Here is a 23,579-nt window from a genome sequence, read left to right as displayed (position 1 = left end):
CCCAAAGGAGCGCTGTCATTGGTCAATCTCGCTTCCGTCTACTGAATGAGAAAATGGCTTCCAGGGCTGGTGGATGTGATTCCTTTGTTTAGAAGTTTTACTCTGTGAAAGCATTATTATTCCGAAAATGCCGAGTGCTTCGTTTACCTCATCGCGTTCTTATGTCAGGAGGTCAAGAAGGAAGGGAGTAAACAGAATCCCTCTTCCATCTCGAACGAGTTCTGGTAAGTACAATAAAGGAAATGGAGGTTCCTTATGATTGAATTCTTTAACTACGGACTTACTTGGGTATTTGACGTTTCACTGAATATCGTGGGTTTAGGAGGGATATTTATTAAGGGAAAATAGTATGTGCGTAGATATTGTGTAGTATTATGAATAATGTAGGTGGTATTTGACATAAGTTGCCGTTTCATTAACTACATGATGGCTAATGTCATTGTAAGCTCTATTGAACCCGAAGGCATATGGCATGGCTCATGATGTTTCTTTGGTAATCTTTCGACGTTTCGGCAGATAATTTTAGATATAATCCCGTGATGTTTTTAAATAATTTCGTTACCACGTATCGTTTATAAATAAACAGTTGCGACAAAAATATCAATGGTTACTGCAGGGACTATTTAATGTCTTCATTAATCACGAAAAGATTTTTTTCGATTCACATTGTAGAATGCCTTATATTTCCGAAATAAATTTGGCGTATTGGTGTAGAGTATGCCTGAAGTATTTAACTAAGTCTAATTTCATTAGATACAATCTTTAAAGACAAGAAATCACCATGTAAACAAAACTATTTTTTTTGGGTAACTTCAAGATAGTGAAAAAATCATGTCAAATGTTGGGTTAAAATGTGTTATGGGCAATAATGAGCTTTTGTGGTGATATATATATGTAAAATGTTTAATTTTAAATAGCCGAGCCCTGTGAACTGCCATGCCAAGTTCCAAACCAGAGTATACCAGCCGCTGGCCCGTCGTCGGGTCCTTCTCCCTCAACTTCTTCGTCTGCTGTAAGTGGTCCTTCTTCAGCTGATGCTGGCTCTAGCAGTAGTGCATCTGTATTAAGCCCTGGCCATCACCCGCCGTATGACCTAAGGCGTAAATCCCCCCACCACGAAGGAGTACTCCTGCCTGGTACTAGTACAGGGCCAGCTGGCTATTCCACGTCCATGTTGCCTGCCCGTAAACGACCACGACGGACATATTCGATGGGCAACGATGGTGAGTGTAATTCTGATTTATGTCATTATTGGTTTTTTGGTCTTCCGTGACTAAATAATTTATTTACAGGTTGTTGTTCCACTTCAGCCGCACACTATTTACAATACGAGTTGCCGGATGAAGTAATTCTTACAATATTCAGCTATCTTTTGGAACAGGATTTGTGTCGAGTTAGCCAAGTTTGTAAGCGCTTCCAGTCAATCGCCAATGATACCGAACTTTGGTGAGAATCTATGAATCAATATTTCTCCGTATATTTAACAACTCATTTCCTCCTCAGTTCGCCCTCTCTAACTCCCTGATGTCCGTCTTTGCAGGAAAAACTTGTATCAACATGTGTATGAGTACGACCTACCCCTTTTTACTAATAAAGATGACAAACTTCCTCGACGATTTGAATTTATATCGCCTGAGGAGTCAGAGTATCCAAATCCATGGAAAGAAAGTTTTAGTCAGTTGTATCGTGGAGTCCATGTTCGACCTGGATACCAAGAGATGCAGGAGAGGTCTCCTGCTCAGTTTAAGGGCCGAAATCTTGCCTATTTTGATACGGTACAGAATGCTCTGGACTACGCTGATGAACGTGATGGAGTGTTGGTATTCCTTCATGCTGGCACATACAGAGATGAATTTCTTGTGGTGGATTCCAATGTCTCTCTTTTGGGAGCTGCATCTGGAGGTAGTGTTGCAGAAGCAGTCATTCTAGAGCGGGAGTCAGAATCCACAGTGGTGTTTGGGGAAGGAGCAAAGCAGGCATATGTGGGATATGTCACAGTCAAGTTCTCCCCAAATGTAACATCCACAGTACCTCATCATAAGCATTACTGTCTGGAGATAGGAGAGAATTGCTCCCCAACCGTGGATCACTGTATCATTAGAAGTACCTCAGTTGGTAAGTCAATCAGTTGAGCACTGAGCCAGAATCACTTCTTTTACTTTTCGTGGTTGGCTCATTATCCATGTGAAATTTTCATTATAAGTCAATTTCATATTATTCCTTATTTCTGTCATATTTTTACAGTTGGTGCCGCCGTTTGTGTTAGTGGTGTTGGTGCCAATCCCATCATTAAACATTGTGACATTAGCGATTGCGAAAATGTTGGCCTATATGTTACTGATTATGCACAAGGAACTTATGAAGATAATGAAATAAGTAGAAATGCCCTGGCTGGCATATGGGTTAAAAATTATGCCAATCCCATCATGCGAAGAAACCATATTCATCATGGGCGTGATGTTGGAATATTTACCTTTGACAATGGTTTGGTAAGGTCTAATTTATTCATTATTTGGTTGATGTTTTTTGTATTGTTTAATTTTTGTTGAATTTGCAAAAGCTAAATATGATAAGGAGTAACTGAATTGTTTACTTTGTTCCTCTAGGGCTATTTTGAAGGAAATGACATCCATAATAACAGAATTGCTGGCTTTGAAGTTAAAGCTGGTGCCAACCCTACTGTTGTCCACTGTGAAATACATCATGGTCAGACTGGTGGCATTTATGTCCATGAAAATGGATTGGGCCAGTTCATTGATAATAAAATACACTCAAATAATTTCGCTGGCGTGTGGATTACCTCAAATAGCAACCCAACAATTCGCCGCAATGAAATTTATAATGGGCACCAAGGTGGTGTTTACATATTTGGTGAAGGAAGAGGTCTTATTGAACACAATAATATATATGGTAAGTTTCTTCATAATTTGTCTGCCCATGTGAAATTAAGCAATTTGATTTCAGTGATACTTAGGATAACAGTTCTCGAAAAGTGGCACGAAATTCCATGAACCTTCTTTGTTCATCTTATTCCATCAAACTTCTTAGTCGGCAATTATCAGAAGTTTCTAGCTCCGTTTGTGGTAATCTTTTCAGTTATTATTCTAATTTATGTATGGTCTAGTGGTATCATTTGTTATTCAGTAGATAGTTAGACACCAATTAACCCTTATTGTGTAAAGGGCAAAGTAATGGCTCTAATCTGTTCTCATAAGCTTGATATTTTAGGGTTTTTGCTTTATTATGTTTTACTTGTAGCATGTGGACAATGCTGCTTCTCTTTTATTGAATGGGATTAGTTAAGGAACAAATGTATCATGGAAGTGATCATGAAAACATCAGTATATTTTGTGGAAGTTTGTGTCTCACTGGCTGAAAATCTTCTGTGAATATGTGCAGTAATTTGCTTGGCATCTGGGAAAATTTATTCTCTTTCACCAATTTAGAGTGCATATTGTTGCATGAGGCAGTATCTGGCTTGGGAATAAACTGTAGTCATAAGGCTGTTGTTGTCTTGTGTTACTAGATGGCATGCAGCTTCTGAGTTATTCTCCAGACATTCATATTTATGAGGCTGATTTGCAAAACAGTCCTAATTCAATTTCATTATTAGTTTTATTTAAGAAATTGAGACAAGTTCAGTAGTAACTTACAGCAAAAATATATATAGTCCAAAAAATAAAATGGTAAACGTAAATAACCCCGCGCAATTCAATTTTTTTCAACCTTGTCATAAAAATCCAAGTATTAATTAAGAAGCGCTCCAATATTTTCTCAATTGAACCAATTCCAGTCTTCTATCTCCTGATGTAGGAAAGAAAACTATCGTGTATTTGAGAGCTGCCAGGGAGGTTCTATCTGAAAACTGATCCTTTCTCGCCAAATAACTAATATTTGATAGGTACCTGACCTATGCATGCTTTATAGATATCCTTAATTTGTGCTTCTCTCCTCCTTGCCTCTGATGATATCCAGCTCTTAACTGTACATCCATGTAACACTTGCATTCCTTTTAAAATTTCCCATTACTATGCTTGCAGCTACGTGCTGAATTTCAATCAGCTGTTTGATCTCCCCTTACAGATAAGGATCCCTAAGTGACATATTCAAAGATAGGTCTAATAAACATTTTATACAGTCTTCAGTTTTGCTGCAGCTCTTTCCAGGGATCTCATTAAAAATATAGTACTCTAAAAACTGTGGTTGCAGTCCTTTTTGCTAATTCCTGCTTAACATCACTCCGAGATGTTTACCACCATTTTTTTCTGTCAGTTTGATGGCGTAGTAATCATTTGATATAGCATTGCTCAAAATCCAAAATCTAATAAATTTAGTTTTGCCGGTGGCATTGATCACCATTTTATTCTTATTTGAGCATAAATAGTCTGCAAATAAATAAGGTCATTTTATATCACTATCTTCTACTTTGCCCATTGATGTATACATGATAAAATCATCTGCAAACATACTTATAGGATTCTCTGTATTCTCACTATTATCATTTATGTAGATAATAAATATTTAAGGTCCTAGCACATTTCCTGGTGGCTCCCCAGTGGCGGCATAGAATCGGAGTATACATTGCCAATTCTAGCCAATAGTGAGGTAAAGAAATTCATTCAGTTTAAGACCCTTTTGTCCAAGCCAACCATACATATTTTATTTATTAGACCTTCATGATCTACGCTGTCTTAAGTTTTTGAGAAAGAAATCGCAACCCCATCAATTTTCTTGCCACTGTCTAGTCCTTCCAACAAATCCTAATGAAGACTTGCTACCAGGCTCTCATAGGATTACCTTAACGGAAACAATATTTCTTAGCCTTACATTAGCCAGTTCTTTTTCTTAACTTAGGCCGCTGTCAGATACTCCATTATTTTGCATACCATACATGTCAAACTTACCAGTCATCAGGAATCACCTCTGTCACGAGACCCTTTTTTTATTGATGGAAATAACATCAGACTTTTTCAAAGTATCAGGCAAGTTGCCATTGTTTATTATTACCTTGAATAATTATTTTAGAAAAGGAATTGAAACATTTCTCAATCTTTTGATTAGTTCTCCTGAAGGACCATCTGGGTCAAAATTTGCGTGACTGATTATTTTTTAAATCTATTCCTTTTGTTTGTATGTTTGATTTCATAAGGTTCAGATGAGGTGTCATCCTACATGCCCCATGTGTGTCAGGCTATTATGGTCATAAGGTATCTTTTTAGCCTCAGCTTAAATCAACTAGTCCTTATTTATGAGGCAAAAAAAGGTGTAGAGAAAGTATGACACAAATTTATGGACTTTGGTGAGAAACAGTAAACCTCATGGCATCTGAAGTCAGTTTGATGTAATAAAAGCTCAAAATTGTGCTTTGTAGTTACTTCCTTGCTGTAACTTGGAAATAGAAAACTCTTTTTGAAAAGCAAATGGATTCATATATTTTAAAATTTGAAAATCATTCTGGCTATCCCTAAGATTCCTTTAAAGTTATCCAGCAGCTGGTGGTTATTTCATTATCCAGTCAGAGGGTGAATCGTAATGATACCGAATGTTGGATTCATTGATATATAAACTCAGTAAGGGGCTGTTTTTGTTTATTTACTTAAAATTTTCACTCCTTAATCAACTCTGGAAGGTAATTTATGTCAATCAAATACTTACTGCAAAGATAATTCACTTTCAATGAAGGTGGTAAAAGATTTGAAAACTGGTCCTAATGGTCAAAGCAGTACAGATCTCTTCCTATACATAATGGTGTTATGAAAAGGAGACTAGCTAATAGAAAATGATGTTTTGGAGACAAGAGTTACCAAGTTCCTTTACTCTCATCTACACGAGGGGAGAGATTGAAAGAATGAAGGCAATGTACCCAATGGCATGTCTTGCAGCTACTTGGAGCCTCATTCTAGAATCGGGTTGCAGCTTCTGGTGTCAAAATTACATCTCTGGCTGGATTTGTAGGCTACATGAAAAACAAAGTAAGCTGCATACACAGCCTTCTGTGTAATCTTCTGGTGGTAAGCAAATGGAACATTCCTTGAATATTCAGTTTATATATGGGATGCTATCTTCATGATTCAATGAAATATGATACATTTGCATTTCTTAAGGTGAAATCTCTTTTTTCATTAAAGGATTAGGTTTCATGTAAAATCGAATATCAACTATTACTGTAAGTGTGTGACATAATGGAGCTTTTCTGCTTAAGTAATCATTTATTTATGTAATTATTACTAAATAGTTAACAGTGTTTGAATTTATGCTTAGCATAAGGCTGAAAGTTCCCTAAAGGTCAACACAATTCACTGCTACCATAATTTTTCTAGGAACTCTTTAAACCTTAACTTACCTTTATAGCTGTGCAATATATATTAGGATTGAGAAGATCTAGAAGTTTGTTTTCATCATAAGATCTTTTAACTTAATTTTACCCTAATAGGCAAAAATTGTAGTCTAAACGATCTGAAACCATGCAGATATCTCCATTTAGTATGTATTCTGGAGTGATACTGTGACTTTTCCTAGTCATAAATCTCTATTGTCACTGGAAGTTAATTTGTAGGATTTATGTTAAACATGTGGATAAGATATTTGTTGCCTCTTCAAATATGCCTGCCACTACTTTATATACTCGGTTAGGAGGAAATATATGTACTCTTCTTCCAGGACTTGGAACCCAGTTGAAGGAAATAATTCATACTATTTAATAGGTGGTGAAATGGCTCACTCAGCTCCTACTTGGGGTAACTGATATAGATGATGGATGAGTTAATTGATTGGAAGCCTATTTTTACCTCTATATGTGAAGTTTAATGGGTTAACTTCTGTTTTAAATCTGAGGGTTGCTTGTTTTAATTGTCATAATTGCACTATGGTTGGTGTTTGTTTTCTGTTTTAATCAGTCTTTAATTTTAAACTTGCCAAATATTGGCCATTAATCAGAGCATACTTATTTATTTTTTGTGAGATAACAATTTTCACAATATGCAAATTCATTCAAATTTTGGGTGTCTTATTTTATGTGTCAAGTGTTAATCCCATGATTTTGTTTATCCAGGAAATGCCCTTGCTGGTATACAGATTCGGACCAACAGTGACCCGATTGTGCGGCACAACAAAATTCACCATGGGCAACATGGAGGCATTTATGTCCATGAGAAGGGGCAAGGTTTAATAGAGGAAAATGAGGTGTATGCCAACACCTTAGCTGGGGTATGGATCACCACAGGTAGTACTCCCGTGCTGCGTAGAAATCGTATCCACAGTGGCAAGCAAGTTGGGGTATATTTTTATGATAATGGACATGGAAAATTGGAAGACAATGATATCTTCAATCATCTCTATTCAGGTGTTCAAATAAGGTAAGTGTCCTTTTTTCCTGTGATATCTTATTTTTTCACTCTTTTATTTTTTGTTCCATTTACTTGGCTTATGTGCGTTGTGTAAAGAAGTTAATGTTTGCATGGATATCTTAAAAAAATATCTCTAAACATGAGCAATTCCATAAGATGTCTGTGCAATGCAGTATATTTTTGCACTTGGCTACAAATTATTTACAGAAAATCTCTTTACATCGTAATGGAGGGGACAAAAATTTGGGCAATTTGATGTAAGGAGGTTCACTATAGAGAGGTTTCAGTGATAGGCACCATTTTTTCATATCCTTCAGGAATGAAAGGCACTACTGTCTTTTAAACCATTATGTTTATGTGTGTAAACAAACATGCATGCATTAGTGAACATATATTTATTATTTAATAATTACAGGAAGCGAGCACTATCACATGATTTTTATCATGATTCGAGAGAAAACGATGTGATCTCTCTGAATTTAAAAGTCACTTAAAATAGTTAAGATAGTCGGATACCTTATTTCTTATTTACTGTTAGGTATCCTTTCCTATGGAACAAAATGGCCACAACTAATGATTTACGTGAAAATTACAGCATATTAAAGGTGTGTAAGAAAAATAATAAGGGTGAAACATTTATCGCTGAAAATGTCGTTCCATGTACTGAATCGGGGCTGCATTAATGGTCTCTAGTTGTCTCAGTACGATTTGCGGAGGTAGTTTGGCCATCTCGGGGGTGTCTCCTTGGTATGATAAGTAAGGGGTTATAAGATAAAGAGGTTCACTACGTAGAGGTTTGCTAATAAATTTACATGTAAATCTGACATGACCGTAGTGGTGGTATGAAGTACGGAGGTATATGATGTAAAGAGTTTCACTACATAGAGGTTTTACTTTATTATATATAGCGATATTTAGTTGTTACAAGCAATGGAAAAGGCAGTGTGGTCTCTGACTATGACAGGATGTTATTTTGAATGTACTTCGCCGTAGTTTGTACCAATGACACATGTGTATGGGTCATTCTCCCACAATCATAAAAAATTGTGTCCATGGGCTGCCATAAAAAAAAACAAAAACTGGTTAATCAAAAATAAAATGGCATATTAATTTATGTACCCTTTTCCTGATTTTAGTGACAAATTATCAAAGAAAAAAAATGATATTCCGCAAATTTAATGTCCACACACTATGATTCGTCATGTCCGTGGACAGTCCCACATAGATTTTCAAAGTCTTTTTGGGTTGCTGTTATTTCGTAATATTATAAAATAAAAAAACATTCATCCTACCAAGAAAAGCAATGTCCGTGGACATACAGGAAAAATGGGGAATTATTCATAGGATTTGGTGGCAGCCCTGAGCAACCAGTTGTAGTGAAAAATATTGTCAGCCATATTGGGTTATTTGAGTTAATACTTGCAGGGTTCCCACTCAACCATGAAAACCTTAAAACTGTGAATAATCCGTGAATTTCGTCATCCGTGAAAATAGCTGTGAATTTCGTCGTAAAACCTTAAAAACCTCTCATACTTGATTGTAGATCTACGATTGACAGATAAAAAGAAAAATTGATACGTCCATTTTATTTTTCAAGTTTAGTCACTCGCACTGTCCACACATTTATCTGCACACGTATATCCGAAGCACAATTATTGGTCCATGTGCCATGACGATACACAGATCTTAAGCCTGTGATTGGAAGACAGGTAGCCAAAGTATTCATTAATCGTGGCAAAAAATTCACTTCCCTGCCGCCCTCCATTTTCCCACTCACAACCTTCATCCGGCTCTAAATTTTGGTAACGATTGGCGATGTCATAAGAGCACTTCCATTGCTGTGTTTGCATTCCCGGCATTTATCGCGTTTGCTAAATTTTTAGTTAAATTGCGGCCGGTTATTGTTATGTGATCAATATTTCTTCCTAAAATGGTTTATCAAAAGACCGTGAATTTGGCAAAATTTAGATCATGAAAACCTAGAAAAAATCATGAATTTTTATAATTTAGTTAGAGTGGGAACCTGACTTGCTTTAGTGAGTGTTTTAATGCTGGTAGAAAAATTTTGGTTCAGTTTTTTGAAAAAGCCAAGATCATTAGTCATGTCTGTGGATGGGAATAAATTAGTAAAAGTAATATCTTTTACTAATTACCATTAAGATATCTTTTGCAGCTATAAAATGCAAGTTCAATGTAGTTAGGAAAGTGCCCTAACTTATTGTAAGTCCCAACTATAACTTAGTTTAGAGGAAATCGTAATGTCCGTGGATGTCATGGCTGTGGACATCATATTCGTGAAATATGGACATGATGACACCTACACGATGAATAGTTACAGAATGTCCAATGACAAATTTGAAAAAAATTTCTCGTGAGTAAACACAGTATTCCTCTTCTGCTATGTCCATGGGCATATACATCATATCTGTAGACAGCGTAGAAGCAAAAATAAAAACGTGTAAATATTACTTACAATCTCTGCCACTCACGAAATTAGATCGTATGATTCACAAACTGTATTTATGCAATTTTAGTTCACAAATGACAAAAATTATTTTTTTTAAATTTTGCCTATAGTAAATGTATGTTTTTTTAAGATTGACCCGTATGCTCGAGGACAAATCAATTGGTTAGTTAAGTGTTGTTTTGCATATTAATTAATTCTTCAATCTATTAATGCACATATTAGGAAATTATGGGAAATATGCACACCTTTCTGGTACATCACAATCTGGTTCAAAATTATATAATGTTTACGCAAATAGTTTATTATTTATTTGGGCTCATTTCAATGTTATTTGAAACTCCAGTCTGGTGGTGTGAAGTGATATGAAACGTGAAAGTCCCGTAAATACAATGGGAAGAAAAGGGTTTTACCATTTATTGTTATATCATTTGGGGTTTAAAAAATTCTTAAGATAGAAGTTCACTGTTTCTATTGAGTGGGAATATTTTAACGCAGTGTGGGCATCAGGGAGGTGACATCTTGTCGACTGCTCATGGTGTTGAAGGGTCTTATCAATTTTCCATGATGTAAAAACAATCAAAAATTGAACGAACGGAAAGGGAACTGAGGGCACATCCTGGCTACAAGGGTAGAAACTGCATTGATTGAATGATGTCTAATGAGGGCGTGTTTATCCCTTGAGGAGGTCTTTATGGAAAACACCCTCCGTTATTATGCATGTTCTTGTATGTGCTATTTGGGTTCCTGAATATAACAATTCATTTTACCCCACCAATGTTGAAGCAATTCACAGTACTACTGGGTAACAGTATATTTTCATGTTAATTTCCAGGTTTTATTTCTCATTAAATAAATCCTAAAATTTTGGAATTGCTGAATCCAGGATGTAAAATCTGAAACATTATGTTCTCATGCCTGTATTGGATGAGTAATTAATTTAAAGTCCATATTACCCAAGTTGTCATTATTCTTAGAATTTAATTCTGTGGTAACAGGTGAACTACTGTCTACATGATGGTGACATTTAGGTTCAGTTAACTCTTGATCCATTGATTAGTTGGACTGTACAAATTTTCAGTAATATGAAGCAAAACAGTCATCCAAACAGAAAGCCTATGCTTATTGCACAATACACTTGAAAACAAGAAGTTTCGTGAGAATAAAATTGTTTAAAAAATACAAACCTTATCCTTGGTCTGGAGGGAGAAGTGGTATTTGTTTTTACGAACGAGGGTGAAAAACTTAACAGTAAAACTATAAATAATGACTAATTTATGATGGCAGGTTACTTTTTGTATTTTTTAACCATGTCTTGAATTGGTTGGGAAGACTGGAGGATAGACATTACACAGAAAGACTGGAGGGGGACCAAGGACGAGCATAGCAGAATGAGTTAATTTTCATACAATTCTCATAGCTTTTGTAGTGCCCTAACCAAGTTGATGGTTCTTGTTATCTGATCCCATGGAGTGCAATTTTCAGGCATTCAAGAGTGCAATGTTGTGAATCACAGGAAGTTGTTATCTTACTGGGGAAAGGGATGCCCAACACAGTGGTCAGCATGGGATAGGGGGAACAAAAAATCAAGAATGGAAACGAACAGCAGAATAGATTTCCCTGGTATCTAAAGTGAGATATCTTTAGGTCATTTGTGGCAGGACAATTTTTGTGTCCCTATTTTTGCTTCCAAACTGTAAACATGCTGTCCCTTTCACTGGAAAATAATGCCTTCGCAGCAGAAACTTCCATATTCCTTTGTTACAAAGGGCTTTAGTTGTGCAGTGGGCATGCAAACCATGGAATAGGGTGGGGCTCGGCTACCTTGCTATATTGGCATCAGCTCTGGACTTAAAAATATAGTCTTTGTTATACCGTATAAGCTTGTGTAAGAGGCGCACCCCTATTTTGAGGATCGAAGCTATAAAGAAAAAAAAATTTGCGACTTTTTTTGTCCTATAGTGCGGTGTTGCAGACGTATGCCTGGAATTTCGACAGTTATCGAAATGTCCTCTTTCAGTACTATTTGAAAAAGGAAATTTTGATAACTGCGGCGGCATAAGAGGGAGTAGAAAAAGTTCCGATCCTCTCTTTGCATACGCTATCGCTCTACATTGCTTGTCCTACTCACGAACAATTTTGTTTAAAAGCTCTCGCAGGAGTATTGCAATAGAATTGCAGCCGTGGAAAATTTTAAGGCAAAACACGACAGGCAAATGGCATGAGCTTTCCCAAGAGATTGAACAACAATCGGGGCAATCTCAGCGCCGTAGGATAATAACCACGTCGTAGATTTAAGGCCCCTTGCACATGCACCGATTTTGGACGGCCGGTAAAATATCGGCCTTCCACATTCCAATGGTGAACAATGGGAGAGCATTGGAGCTTGCACACGTACCGACCACACGCCGGCACCGGTAAAATGCCGTTTAGCTGCCGGCTATTGTCACCGTGGATCGCCGGCGCCGGCTCAAAAACTTAGCAACGTATCGTTTGACCGGTAAAAATCCGGCGTGTGTGCAAGCATCGCTTCGCCGGTAAAATATCGGCCAATATTTTACCGGCCGTCCAAAATCGGTGTGTGTGCAAGGGGCCTAACGGAACTACACTCGGCTCTCCATCAGCTAATGCCTCTGCCGTTTTTTTCCTTTCCGAGACTCCACAGGAAAATATCAAGTTACAGGGGAACAATGGAAACGTGTTTCTTCCCTACCCCATTCCACCAACTGACCTTTTTCGGTCTACCAGGTTCAATTCCCCGAGTTTCTGGAGGTCAAATGCTACGTGAGTCACCTTCTGAGCTCGAAGATATCTCGATATCTTTCAGCAATTGTATGACACGCACGAGGTTCTAAAAAGAATTAGACCTAACGCGACGTATATCTTACAGCATTTAAGTTTTTTGAGCTCTAATTGATTGACACAAAGATTTATAGCTAAAATAAGGCTATTAATATTCAACATAGTCCAAACAGCACAATTTCGGAAGAAACAAGCGTAGCATAAGCGCATTCAAACAAGACGAGACGGACTGGAAACTCAGGCAACGCAAACTGCGTATATCACATTGCTGCGCCTTCGCCCCTTCGCTTTAAAGGCAACGACGTCACATGCAAGATCGGACGTGTTCTTCCCTTTCTCCTTCGCTCGTAGCTTTAAATACGGAGGGGAGGGAGCCCTCTTCCCCTCGACCTCTCCTTCAGCGCTCTTCACATATAAGCATTTCCGATTTCTTCTATCCACTATTAAGTCCAACAATGAGCACACTCGTTCGAATTTTTTCAACCGCAGGTTTTGACACCAATATTACTATATGCAGTATAAATTCCGCGGGATGCCCACTCGCGGCAATAAATTTAGCGCGCTCCGGAGCGAATCACCCCGCGCGATCTTTTCAATGTTCACCTCTGGGGTACCGACGTGACGGCGCGATGCTTGCAAGAAATTCAAACAGGAGCATTTTAAAAATACGTCACTAATGGAGAAACTCCCCTGCCTGCCGCTTCATTTTGACCCAGGGTTTCAGATGACTGATTCACGCTGAAAACCAAGGCTCCAGTTCCCCTTGAACTTGCAACCGGTGAAGGGGAGGGGGGGAAGATAAGAAGTTTGTGTAAGAGGCGCACCCCCATTTTCGGGTGCAATATCTGGGAAAAAAGGTGCGCCTCTTACACGAGCTTATACGGTATTTTGTTCGATCAGGATTGAACCTTTTTTGCCCTTTATATAATTTTTATTCCTTACCATGGGTTCTAAAATTTCAATTATTGTATGAGATATGAAGTTGTAGGATTTGTTTAGATTTCAAAATTATTCTGAAGTTCTGAAGAAGGTATTCTGAAGATGCAGATTACTTGATATAAAAGTGAAATATATTTTTTACGATAATTTGTGCCTTTAAATTCACTGCAAAGTTGAAAAATAGTTCAAAGACAACATCCAATAATGTTAAATAATTATTTTGTGAAGGCAAATGAAATACATAATTTGATATTACGAAGTGATGATTTTTCAGTCACGATGACTTAGTAATAGCAAGAGTACACTGTGCATGGATAAAGGTCTGAAACTTAGTTTTGTAGGTAATTTATTCTAATTACAGTCAAAATATTGATAATATAAAATTGCTAAAAAATTATGTTAATTTTTAATCTACAGCAAACTCCCGATTATCCGGGCTAATGATGGGGAGAGGCGGCACTATTAACTGGAAAACACAAATAATCCATCACTTTAATTTCTTGTAATTTTCATAATTTACCCAAATCAAACAACTATTATTTTGAACGCACATTATCTGTCATTTTAGATTGCTTTCTGAAATCATAGAGAGCTTTCTTTTCCCAACCACAATCTTTTTAGCGGCGTTAATGTGATTATCCTGGTATTCCTTTTGATCCATCTAACACCTGGTTTCCGAAAACCACGCACCCACGGCTGCAAGATCACGGATTCAGAAAAGTTGTTTTTGCATGAATGCTTCTAAACCGCTGCGTGACGTTTGGGACTGCACTGTCAGGCACCATGCCTAGTTATCGCGTCTCGGACAAGTTGCTCGTGATAAAACTACTGCAGGACAAGAATCCATGATTACCGAGCACGATCATGCACCGCAATGCTTGGAAAACAGGCACCCGAAACTCCCGTGATGGCAACGGGCGCGCGATCACGCCATCGTGCAGCAGTGGTTATAGGAAACCAGGACTCATGACAAATTGTCTACATAGGGGAGTGCCTGGCTATGTCTCAGTCTATCTCTACTTCCCCCCATTCTCCTACTTCCCACACTGCTTCAACTTCTCCAGTTTGGCCTTCACTAGTCAAGTGCGATGAAATCTCCAGATCCCCTGGGCCGTATTCAATCGCATGCGAGGCCACTGCCATAATTGCACATTTGCAGTATGAAATATACAATCACAGATCGTACATAACATTTCTTTCAATTTTCAATAGGGTAGTTTCCTTCATCAAAGAAACCGAAAGGCATTGATTGCGATTTGTTACCCACAATTACTGTATTCATAATATACAAATTATTTCGTTTTTGAAATACCGGTTTAGATGAATGGCAATGGTCCATTTTTATCCTCATTTGAAAAGGGCCAGATTGGCGCCCATGCAATGCCACTCCACGTGACGTCACAGGGACCAAGTTTCTATAGGAGGAGATAGGAGTTATACATCGTCTGAGATTACCAATGCATGTATGAGGCGCAGAGCTCAGGGAAACGTGTCTTAATAATCACCTATTAAAACTGGCTAAGGTCGGAAAGTTTTCTTCGTTTGATAAGGTATTAGTAAACCTTTTTTAAGCCAAGCGCTACCAGCCAGCAAGGTACTCAGCTACCCTCTAGCATCCTGCGTCCTATCAGCGCTCAGAGCCTCGATCAAGGTCACCTCACAAGGCGGGAGGGGGAACCAGAAATACGTCACACGGAGAGATTTCCTTACCCGTCGCGTTTTCGCGCGCTTGAAAATTTTCACTTTTCATTTAATCGCGAAAAATAGATATCGTCATTTAAAAATCTAAAAGCTTGAAATACGTACTCCAGAAGTAATAATCTTTCAATTTAGGCAATAAAAAAATAATAGGAAACCACCCTATTGCTGAACCACTGAAGAATCTTCTAAAATTAATCAAGATTTTTTTCCCACTGCTGATCGTCGTCTGCAATGCGGTAGCAGACGTCCAAGTTAACTTGAAACATTCCTTGTGAGAAAGGAAATAAAATAATGTGTTGCTACAAGGTGGATTCTGATGGAAATAATAAGCCCGGTGTAGCCTTGTTTTGAAATGCAAATATGCTTGTGATTTTGCATCCAGTTTTATTTTATGATAAAGAGCACAGAAAACGTTGAAAGAGTGTGGACTCATGCACAGGTAAACTGCACCAGGATAATCGGGGGTCAGCTGTATTTTAAAAATTTCATAAGGATGAAATAATCTTTTGTTCATATTTGATACAATTTGCCTTATTTAGCATTCACTTTTATTGATCTGATGTCATTAATTTTGATCCTTTCTTAGTCATTGCTCTATTTTTCACTGTGACCTAAGTTGTGAATACTGATTCAGATGATTTGCTCAGGTTTTTACATGGTTAAAATACATATACAGCAGACTCCAGCTTATCCGGCTGTGCTTCATCTGGGATGCAGATTATCCCTGCATGATTTTTACTTTCACTCAATTTTTTCCTCAATCTTTATTTTTAAAAATCGGATGCAAAATCATCTCATTACTGCACTAATGCTAGGATAAACCGGGCTTATTATTTCCGTTAGGATCCCCTTGGTAAAATGGAAGCTATCGCACATTAGCCGCATTCACGGGAGCACCGTGTTCTTGTTTTCCAAGCCTCGCAGTGTGCGACCACGCTCCGCTAAAAAGATCGCGAAATGGCAAAGAAAGCTCTCATTGAGTCCGGGAAGCGCTCTAAAATAACAGAATAACTGCATAAATAAAAATTTATTGTATGTTTTAGGTAAATTGTGAACATTGCAAGACATTAAAGTGAAAGTTTGGGTTATCCGTGTTTTCCGATTATTCGTGCCGTCTCTCCCCATCGTTTGCCCGCATAATCGGGAGTGTACGGTAATTTGTTTATTTTCTGCCTCTTCCTATTTGGGTTTCAAGGAAATATGGGTTGAGAGTGAAATTAATTCACCTTTGCATATCTTGTGAAAATATTTCATGCCTAATGGCCTTGGGGAAAAAGCTGAAGAATATGTGGAATGGCAGTATTACCCAGCTAACCTATGTTGTCCTACTTCTTTTGGGCATTGAGTTCCACAGTTGGAAACTATTTCTTCATTTTATGTGTCATTAAGTGGTAAGAATGGCGATTTTAAACTTACAATGAACAGCAATAAGACCAGTTAAGTTGGTAATTTAAGTTAAAAATCACTTGTTAGTGAGATATTCGCCTTTGCCTGTGACTTTATTTTATTCATCTCAGTTATGGCTTCAGACATTATTTCCCAGACTGTTTTGGTTAAAGTTATGCGTTAAATGAAAGTGCAACAATAACACACGTATATTAACTGTATTTCACATTAGCATGTTAGTGTCTAATTATGGGGATGATTGAAATTATATATGCTATTTTGTTTTGAGGATAGTCTATATTGAGATTATAGTGTATTCACAATTTTTTCCTATCTTCAGGACTGGCAGTAACCCCATTATAAGAGGAAATAAGATATGGGGTGGTCAGAATGGTGGTGTTCTGGTCTACAATGGAGGTCTAGGCTTGCTGGAGCAGAATGAAATATTTGATAATGCAATGGCTGGGGTGTGGATAAAAACTGACTCAAACCCTACTCTTAAGCGTAACAAAATTTTTGATGGAAGAGATGGAGGAATATGCATTTTTAATGGTGGTAAAGGTAAGGAGCTTCCTGGATATTGTAATTGATCTCTAATGATCTCACAATATTTCTTGGGAGGAATTATTCTCGTGCCATTGTTAAACATTCATTACTTTTTTGCAGGTATTCTTGAAGAAAATGATATTTTTCGAAATGCACAAGCTGGTGTTCTCATATCCACACAAAGTCATCCTATCCTCAGGAGAAATAGAATATTTGATGGATTAGCTGCTGGTGTGGAAATAACAAATAACGCCACTGCCACTTTAGAATATAATCAAATATTCAATAATCGTTTTGGTGGTCTCTGCTTAGCGAGTGGTGTACAACCAATCATTCGAGGTAAGATTAAGTGCCATCTCTTGATATGTCTTGTAATGTGTATATATCTTGTCATTATGCTTGGTATGAGCACTCTAAAAGTAACTAAAATACCAGCTGCATTTTTTCCTTTTATAACTTCAAACCACATGCTAAAAATGCGGAGTACTGGTATTCAATGTCCAAGCTGAGGTTAACTTTTCGAAATCCTACTGTGTTGTAATTTTGATTTACTTTAAAACTCAATATTCAATATTATATACTCATAGTTGCATCTTATAGATGTTTATTTTCTGTTTGTGACATACATTTTGGACCTTTTTATAACGAAGCTTCGAAATATTGATGACGTAATAAATGAACAGAGGCGAGAGTTTTAGCGGCGGAACTTAGTGGCTATGAGGAGCATCTAATTGCCCATTTTGCTATACTTCCCTGAAGGTCAGAGCAAGGGTTTTTTGCCATCATGCGTTTGATCGTCCTCAAAATCATGCTTTCACCTCAAAACTTGAAATTGGCATGTGGCTACTAAACAGTCTGCCAATCTGTGAATGTAAGCCTTTGATTTCAGCTGGATAAGGTGGAATGTGGTTCAGTATGAAGCCAAGTTGGTGGCTTGAATCTTGTAACAGATTAAGTCATTACTGAATAGTTTTTATTGCTTTCTCAAGTAAAGATTGTATTGAAAAAAAAGGTTTTATGTTTTTTTATCATATTTAGTGTTGTGGAAGATAATGAAGTAACAATACCCTGGCTACTGCTATAAGAATGCTATCATGTTTGACTTGTTGCTCCTTTTTGAGAGCCAGTCCTTTGCCTCAAGAAAAATAAATGTTGGCTCAGGAAAGAAAAGTGAAAATAGGATAATGGCTTAGTCTTATCCAAGTGATCCTCCACACAAGTAATTCAGAAATATTTCAAATACATCTACCTTGAACCAGGGCCGGCCCTAGCAGGTGCGGGGCTAGGGGCGAACCTTCAGTGCAGGGCGCTTCACTTAAAATACAGTGCAACCTCGATATAACGACACCCCACGGTGCACTAATAAACACTCGCTACAGCGAATTGTCGCTTTACCGGAGGTGGAGCAAATAATAGCCAATATGTATACCTGTTGCGAACAGATATACAGGAACAGGAGTGGTGCGGCGACAGATAAACATCTATCCGATAAACGTAAGCATAAATCCAGACGAAAGGCGATGTTTTTTTGCATCACTAAATTTCCTTACTCAAATACTATTCAAACAATTTATAAGCACCGCACTGAATAAAAATCATGCAAAGCATTGTTTCGTCAATCATTATATTTATCGAACGACAGTTTACCACATAAATTTGAGACTGAGCACTCCATTAACTTCATTTCTAACAGATCGCTAGCAATTACAGAGGTTGAGGAGTCTTGATGAAAGTCTTCCGGCGGTGAAACCCTCGCTATGGCGAGAGCCAACACCGAAAGAGTCTCGTAAAAACGAATTTTTTAACACGCTTATTATAGGGTCAATTGATGGTGCATTGGCTATCCCTCGTAATAGCGGGGGTGTTGCTATAGCCCGTACTCGCTTTAACGAGGTTTCACTGTATTAAACTCTATACCCCATCTACAAACTCGAGCATTTTGAATCCCTACCACTCTCTGGCTAAGTATGTGTTCCCCTCCCAAATTCAGACTTTGTAATTACGCCATCGTTCACATAAAAACATTGCACAATAAAAATTGCTGCATTATCATTCCTTTTTCATAGTATTATTTTTTGTCTAGCACGGACTTAACAATACAGTAATAGTTGAAATTGCGTTTTCAAAACTATCCTATATTTTAATTTTTTTTTTCACGAATGTGGGGTCCGGGGGGGTCGCCCTGCCCTAAGTCCGGCCCTGCCCTTAACAACCTAATGTACTAAAAGTCTCAGAATATCTCTTGTGTTTATTGGTATGAGAATCGCTAATTTTTGACTGGCTTTTATTTTTAATTAAGACCCAGATTTTCATGCATAAATGATTGTTCTAAATGACAGACTCATGTACTTAAATCGTCATTAGAAGTACTTAATAACAATACGGTGTGTCATTTATTTATTTAAAAAAGTTCATTTCTTTTTTCATTTATTCTTCAGTTAATGGCAATGATTTAAAATCAGATTGATTAATAACTAAAATCTTTAATAGTGTACCACAGTGAGATGCTTATAAAAGGTCAATTATAAGATTTTCTGTCAAGGATTTTTATTGCCCAGGAACAGATTTTCTTAAAGGCGATTATTTTTTCATACAAAGGTGGTAGCTAATAGGCTCTCCTTGTCTGATGAGTGCCAGTACCTTGGCTCAGTGAATATTGTGTGTGCATATTGATCATTTTTCTATCTTTGGTGACTGTATTTATGACAATGTGTGAAACATCATTTTAAAAATATTTTCAATGCTTTTTTATCCTATAGGAAACAAAATATTCAACAACCAAGATGCAGTGGAGAAGGCAGTCACTAACGGCCAGTGCCTTTACAAAATATCAAGCTATACCTCATTCCCCATGCATGACTTTTACCGCTGTCAGACCTGCAACACCACTGATCGCAATGCCATATGTGTCAATTGCATCAAGACTTGCCATGCTGGTCATGAAGTGGAATTTATCAGGCATGATAGGTAAGTGATTTTTCATCTTCCTCAAACACGCCTCTTCAGTCAACTTCGTTACATCTCTCATTTTAGTCCTGAACTTTTCTCATGTGGTGAGATATTGTTGTACCCATTGTAGATATTGTTGTAGCCAGGTGGCTAACTTCTTCTGATAACTATTTTTAATGGATAGGTAATGAATATGTTGTGCAAAGGTGATGTTCTGTGCAACTGCATGGTTAAAATTGTGATTGCAATAAAGAATAATGAATGTTTGGGGCACTTTCATGTTTTGTTTTGTGATTATTCTTGATTCTCTCTTGCTGGAGGGCAAAACAGATCTCTATTTGCTCTTTTCAATGGTGTTGTCAATGCGTGTGTGGAAATATTTCACAGACTTAGGGAATCTAATAAAAATATATTCATTAGAAAATTTATTGTTCAGGTCTTGAGTGAATTCAGCCAAAAGAGCAGCTATGGAGCATTGTGGCTGAATTAGTGCACTCCGTGGACACTCAGTAGGAGTGGTTGGCCACTTTTCTGTGCAGATGTATCCCTCGCTCAGCTCAAAACAAACTTCCTGCTTTTACTTTTAGCAACTAAGCTTTACATATCAGAGCTGGATGAGAGCACTCTAAAATCCTAGCATTGGCATCACGAGAACTAATCGGTATAGTAGAATCGCAGAATACCAAACACTATATGTTTTTAGTCTAAAAAGTAAATAATATATTTTAAATGCATTAAAATCCACAATCCTTAGTCGCCGTTTTTTAGTGTAACTCTATGAGCCTTCTGCTTTATACAGCATCAACTTCATCAATGCTCACTACCACTCAGGTGCATCCATCTGTGTGAATACCCATTGATATGTTGGGAGTGACTGATGGGGGAAGATTTTTGTCTGTGGGAAAAGGTTTTCTTTGGACAGGCCACAACAAAGAAAACACTCTCTCCCCATCTCTCATCATACTGCCCATCTCCATCATGTGTCAGTCGTATCTCAGTTTCTCATGGACCGACTTGATGAATGAAACAGTTGTTACCTTGTGGATAAAACACTTCTTTTGGAAATTTTGGTTCTAAAATCTTTATTTATTTGTGTTTTATTAAATACAATATCAATTACCATGGAAAATGTATCCTTCATGGAACAATTAATACATTCTTTACTGTTTGTGGACCTAGAATAAGCTATATTGACTAAGGAATAGATGACATCTTACTGATAGTGGTGGAATACAATGTGGGGATTGCCGAAGGTAAAATTTTTCAATTAATTCATCTGTAAATTTTCCTAATTTTTGCTTCATTTTTCCCTCAGATTTTTCTGTGACTGTGGAGCGGGAACCCTTAGTAACCAGTGCCAACTCCAAGGGGAGCCTACTCAGGACACAGATACTCTATATGATTCTGCTGCACCTATGGAGTCGCACACATTGATGGTGAATTGAACTTCCTCATTTCTCTTTCTTCAGTTGTCAAGGTGCACTTCTTGGCCGTGCTGACCCAAAGAAAAGGGCCTTGGACATTGCTCTGTGCACTGTAAACTGGAATCTCCATTTTTTTTTTTATTTTTCTTCCATGCCAGTTTTCTTTCTGGTCTGAAAATACCCAGTGAAAAGAACTTGACATTTTTTTTGCAATGAGAAAGTGTGTATTGTGAGTGAGTTCTAGTGCATTTGTGTGAGTGTAATGTATGTGTGCATGTTTGAATGGGTGCGTTTTAGTGTTGTGTGTGTAAATAAAAAGAAACTGCTAGCATATCCGTGCAAAAAAAAATGCTAAAAAGCATCATTGCTAATGAAATTTGTGTACAGTGTACCGAAGTGATATATAATTGGGCTAAACCCCAGTGACTTTGGAGTGGTTGTGTTTTATTGAGCCACACACTGTGTGCTGTGAGAAATGACTTCTTCTCCCGTTTTTTAGAAAAATATCGGGATAGATTTGGTTTCAGGAGAAGAGGTTGTGTGAAGGAACTTACGTCTGTGAAACAAAGACTGTTCTACGACTCAGTGTTCACCTGTAAATATAAATGGTATATGTATCATGCTTTATTGAGCAAATGTGTATATCTCTCACTGTTGTGTATTTCTGTTTGTATTCGTAATTTGTAGGAATTGGTATAAATTTTAGTTTCTTGAAATTTTTGATGAAAGGATCATGTGCGATGCATTTTGAGATTGAATGGAATGTCTAATCATGGTATTTCTATTGATGTAAACTGTGTAAGTGATTTTTTTAATGGCAGCAGCCCCTTGGATTAAATTATATGATATACCTGTGATGTACATAATAGATTACATTTAAATGATTGCACTTTTTTGCCATTGTGGTATATTTATCATCGTTTTTGATGCATTGGCCAATCAACTGTCGAGATTTGAATTTTTCTCCCAAGTGCCATAAACTTTTAATTAAAACATAAAATTAATTATATCTTCATCATTTTGTTGTATAGAATTCTTAAAAGACAGCAGGCAGCTAAAATGATTTGTAAATGGTAATTGTGATTAATTTCTATCTGACTTTGAGATACCTCATCTGTTTCATGTATTTTTAGAAATAAGTTTAACCCTTTTGTTTTACAATTGCTCTTCTCTGCTGACTCCAGTTTAAAATTTGCTACGTACACACATTGAACAATTAAAAAAAAAATTCTGCTGTGCTAGTGTTAGAAATGTGCCCTCATAAGTAAGGCGTTTGAAATGTGGTCCTATTTAATGAATGTACCACCAAGTTGTAGTGCTGCACTTGTGCTGTATACATATTTAGAATATACTTATATATACATATACACATATATTTTTGTCTTTTCATCACCTTTGTCTCTTACAGTGTTGATTGTGGTATTGAATGAGAATGTTAAGAATGAAATTTAATGTGATCAAAGAATAACCCAATGGCAATGCAGTTTTCCATAATTATTATTGTAGACATTGTCATAGTAATGCATAATTTTTGTGAAGAGCCACCTATACCTGTGAGTATTTATAGCATTCCCACAGATATTGTTCTTGAAAATTCATAGTCATACTCGGCTCCAGTTCCTTTTTAGAGTAATGGCTCTGGTCACTGGATCAAATATGTCTGGAATTCAAAGTATGATTGCCTCTTGTGACTCCAACATAGTGGTAATGCACTGCCGTAGAAAAGAGAAGCGTGGTGCTAATTGCTAACATTTTCAACATCACAATTCCAAAGGTATCTGATTCCTAGCTAGTTGGCTAAATTATCATTTGAATGTTATCTAAAAAGTGGACTGAAGCAATTAGATGGTGCTTGATTTGTACGTTGTTTTAAAAAGACTGCATACTGTTCTATTCAAATGCAAAAATAAACATCCAAGTATACTTTTGCGTAGTACCCATCTGACCTGTATTTGGTGTTGTTTCTTCCCATGCTGGTACTATCTTCACTATCTTACCCTAAGGGTGACAAATTTTCTTGAT

The 23,579-nt window shown here is 37.2% G+C and overlaps 1 protein-coding gene across 1 annotated transcript; it reads left to right on the top strand.

The window, feature by feature from the left end:
• Positions 1–30: 30 nt before the first annotated feature.
• LOC124167859 (F-box only protein 11) lies at positions 31–23,508 on the top strand. The gene is made up of 11 exons (XM_046545909.1): positions 31–224; positions 918–1,223; positions 1,293–1,446; positions 1,541–2,115; positions 2,245–2,489; positions 2,607–2,910; positions 7,052–7,355; positions 16,979–17,199; positions 17,305–17,523; positions 19,944–20,151; positions 21,449–23,508. Exons 1-11 carry the CDS (start codon positions 128–130, stop codon positions 21,576–21,578), a joined length of 2,763 nt encoding a protein of 920 aa, XP_046401865.1. The 5' UTR covers positions 31–127; the 3' UTR covers positions 21,579–23,508.
• The last annotated feature ends 71 nt before the right edge of the window (positions 23,509–23,579 follow it).

The sequence above is a fragment of the Ischnura elegans genome, chromosome 11 (assembly GCF_921293095.1).
Source record: "Ischnura elegans chromosome 11, ioIscEleg1.1, whole genome shotgun sequence".
In the NCBI taxonomy this organism is placed as follows: Eukaryota; Metazoa; Arthropoda; class Insecta; order Odonata; family Coenagrionidae; genus Ischnura; species Ischnura elegans.
Note: the sequence above shows the minus strand (reverse complement) of the source record. Positions and strands in the feature narration are given on the sequence as shown.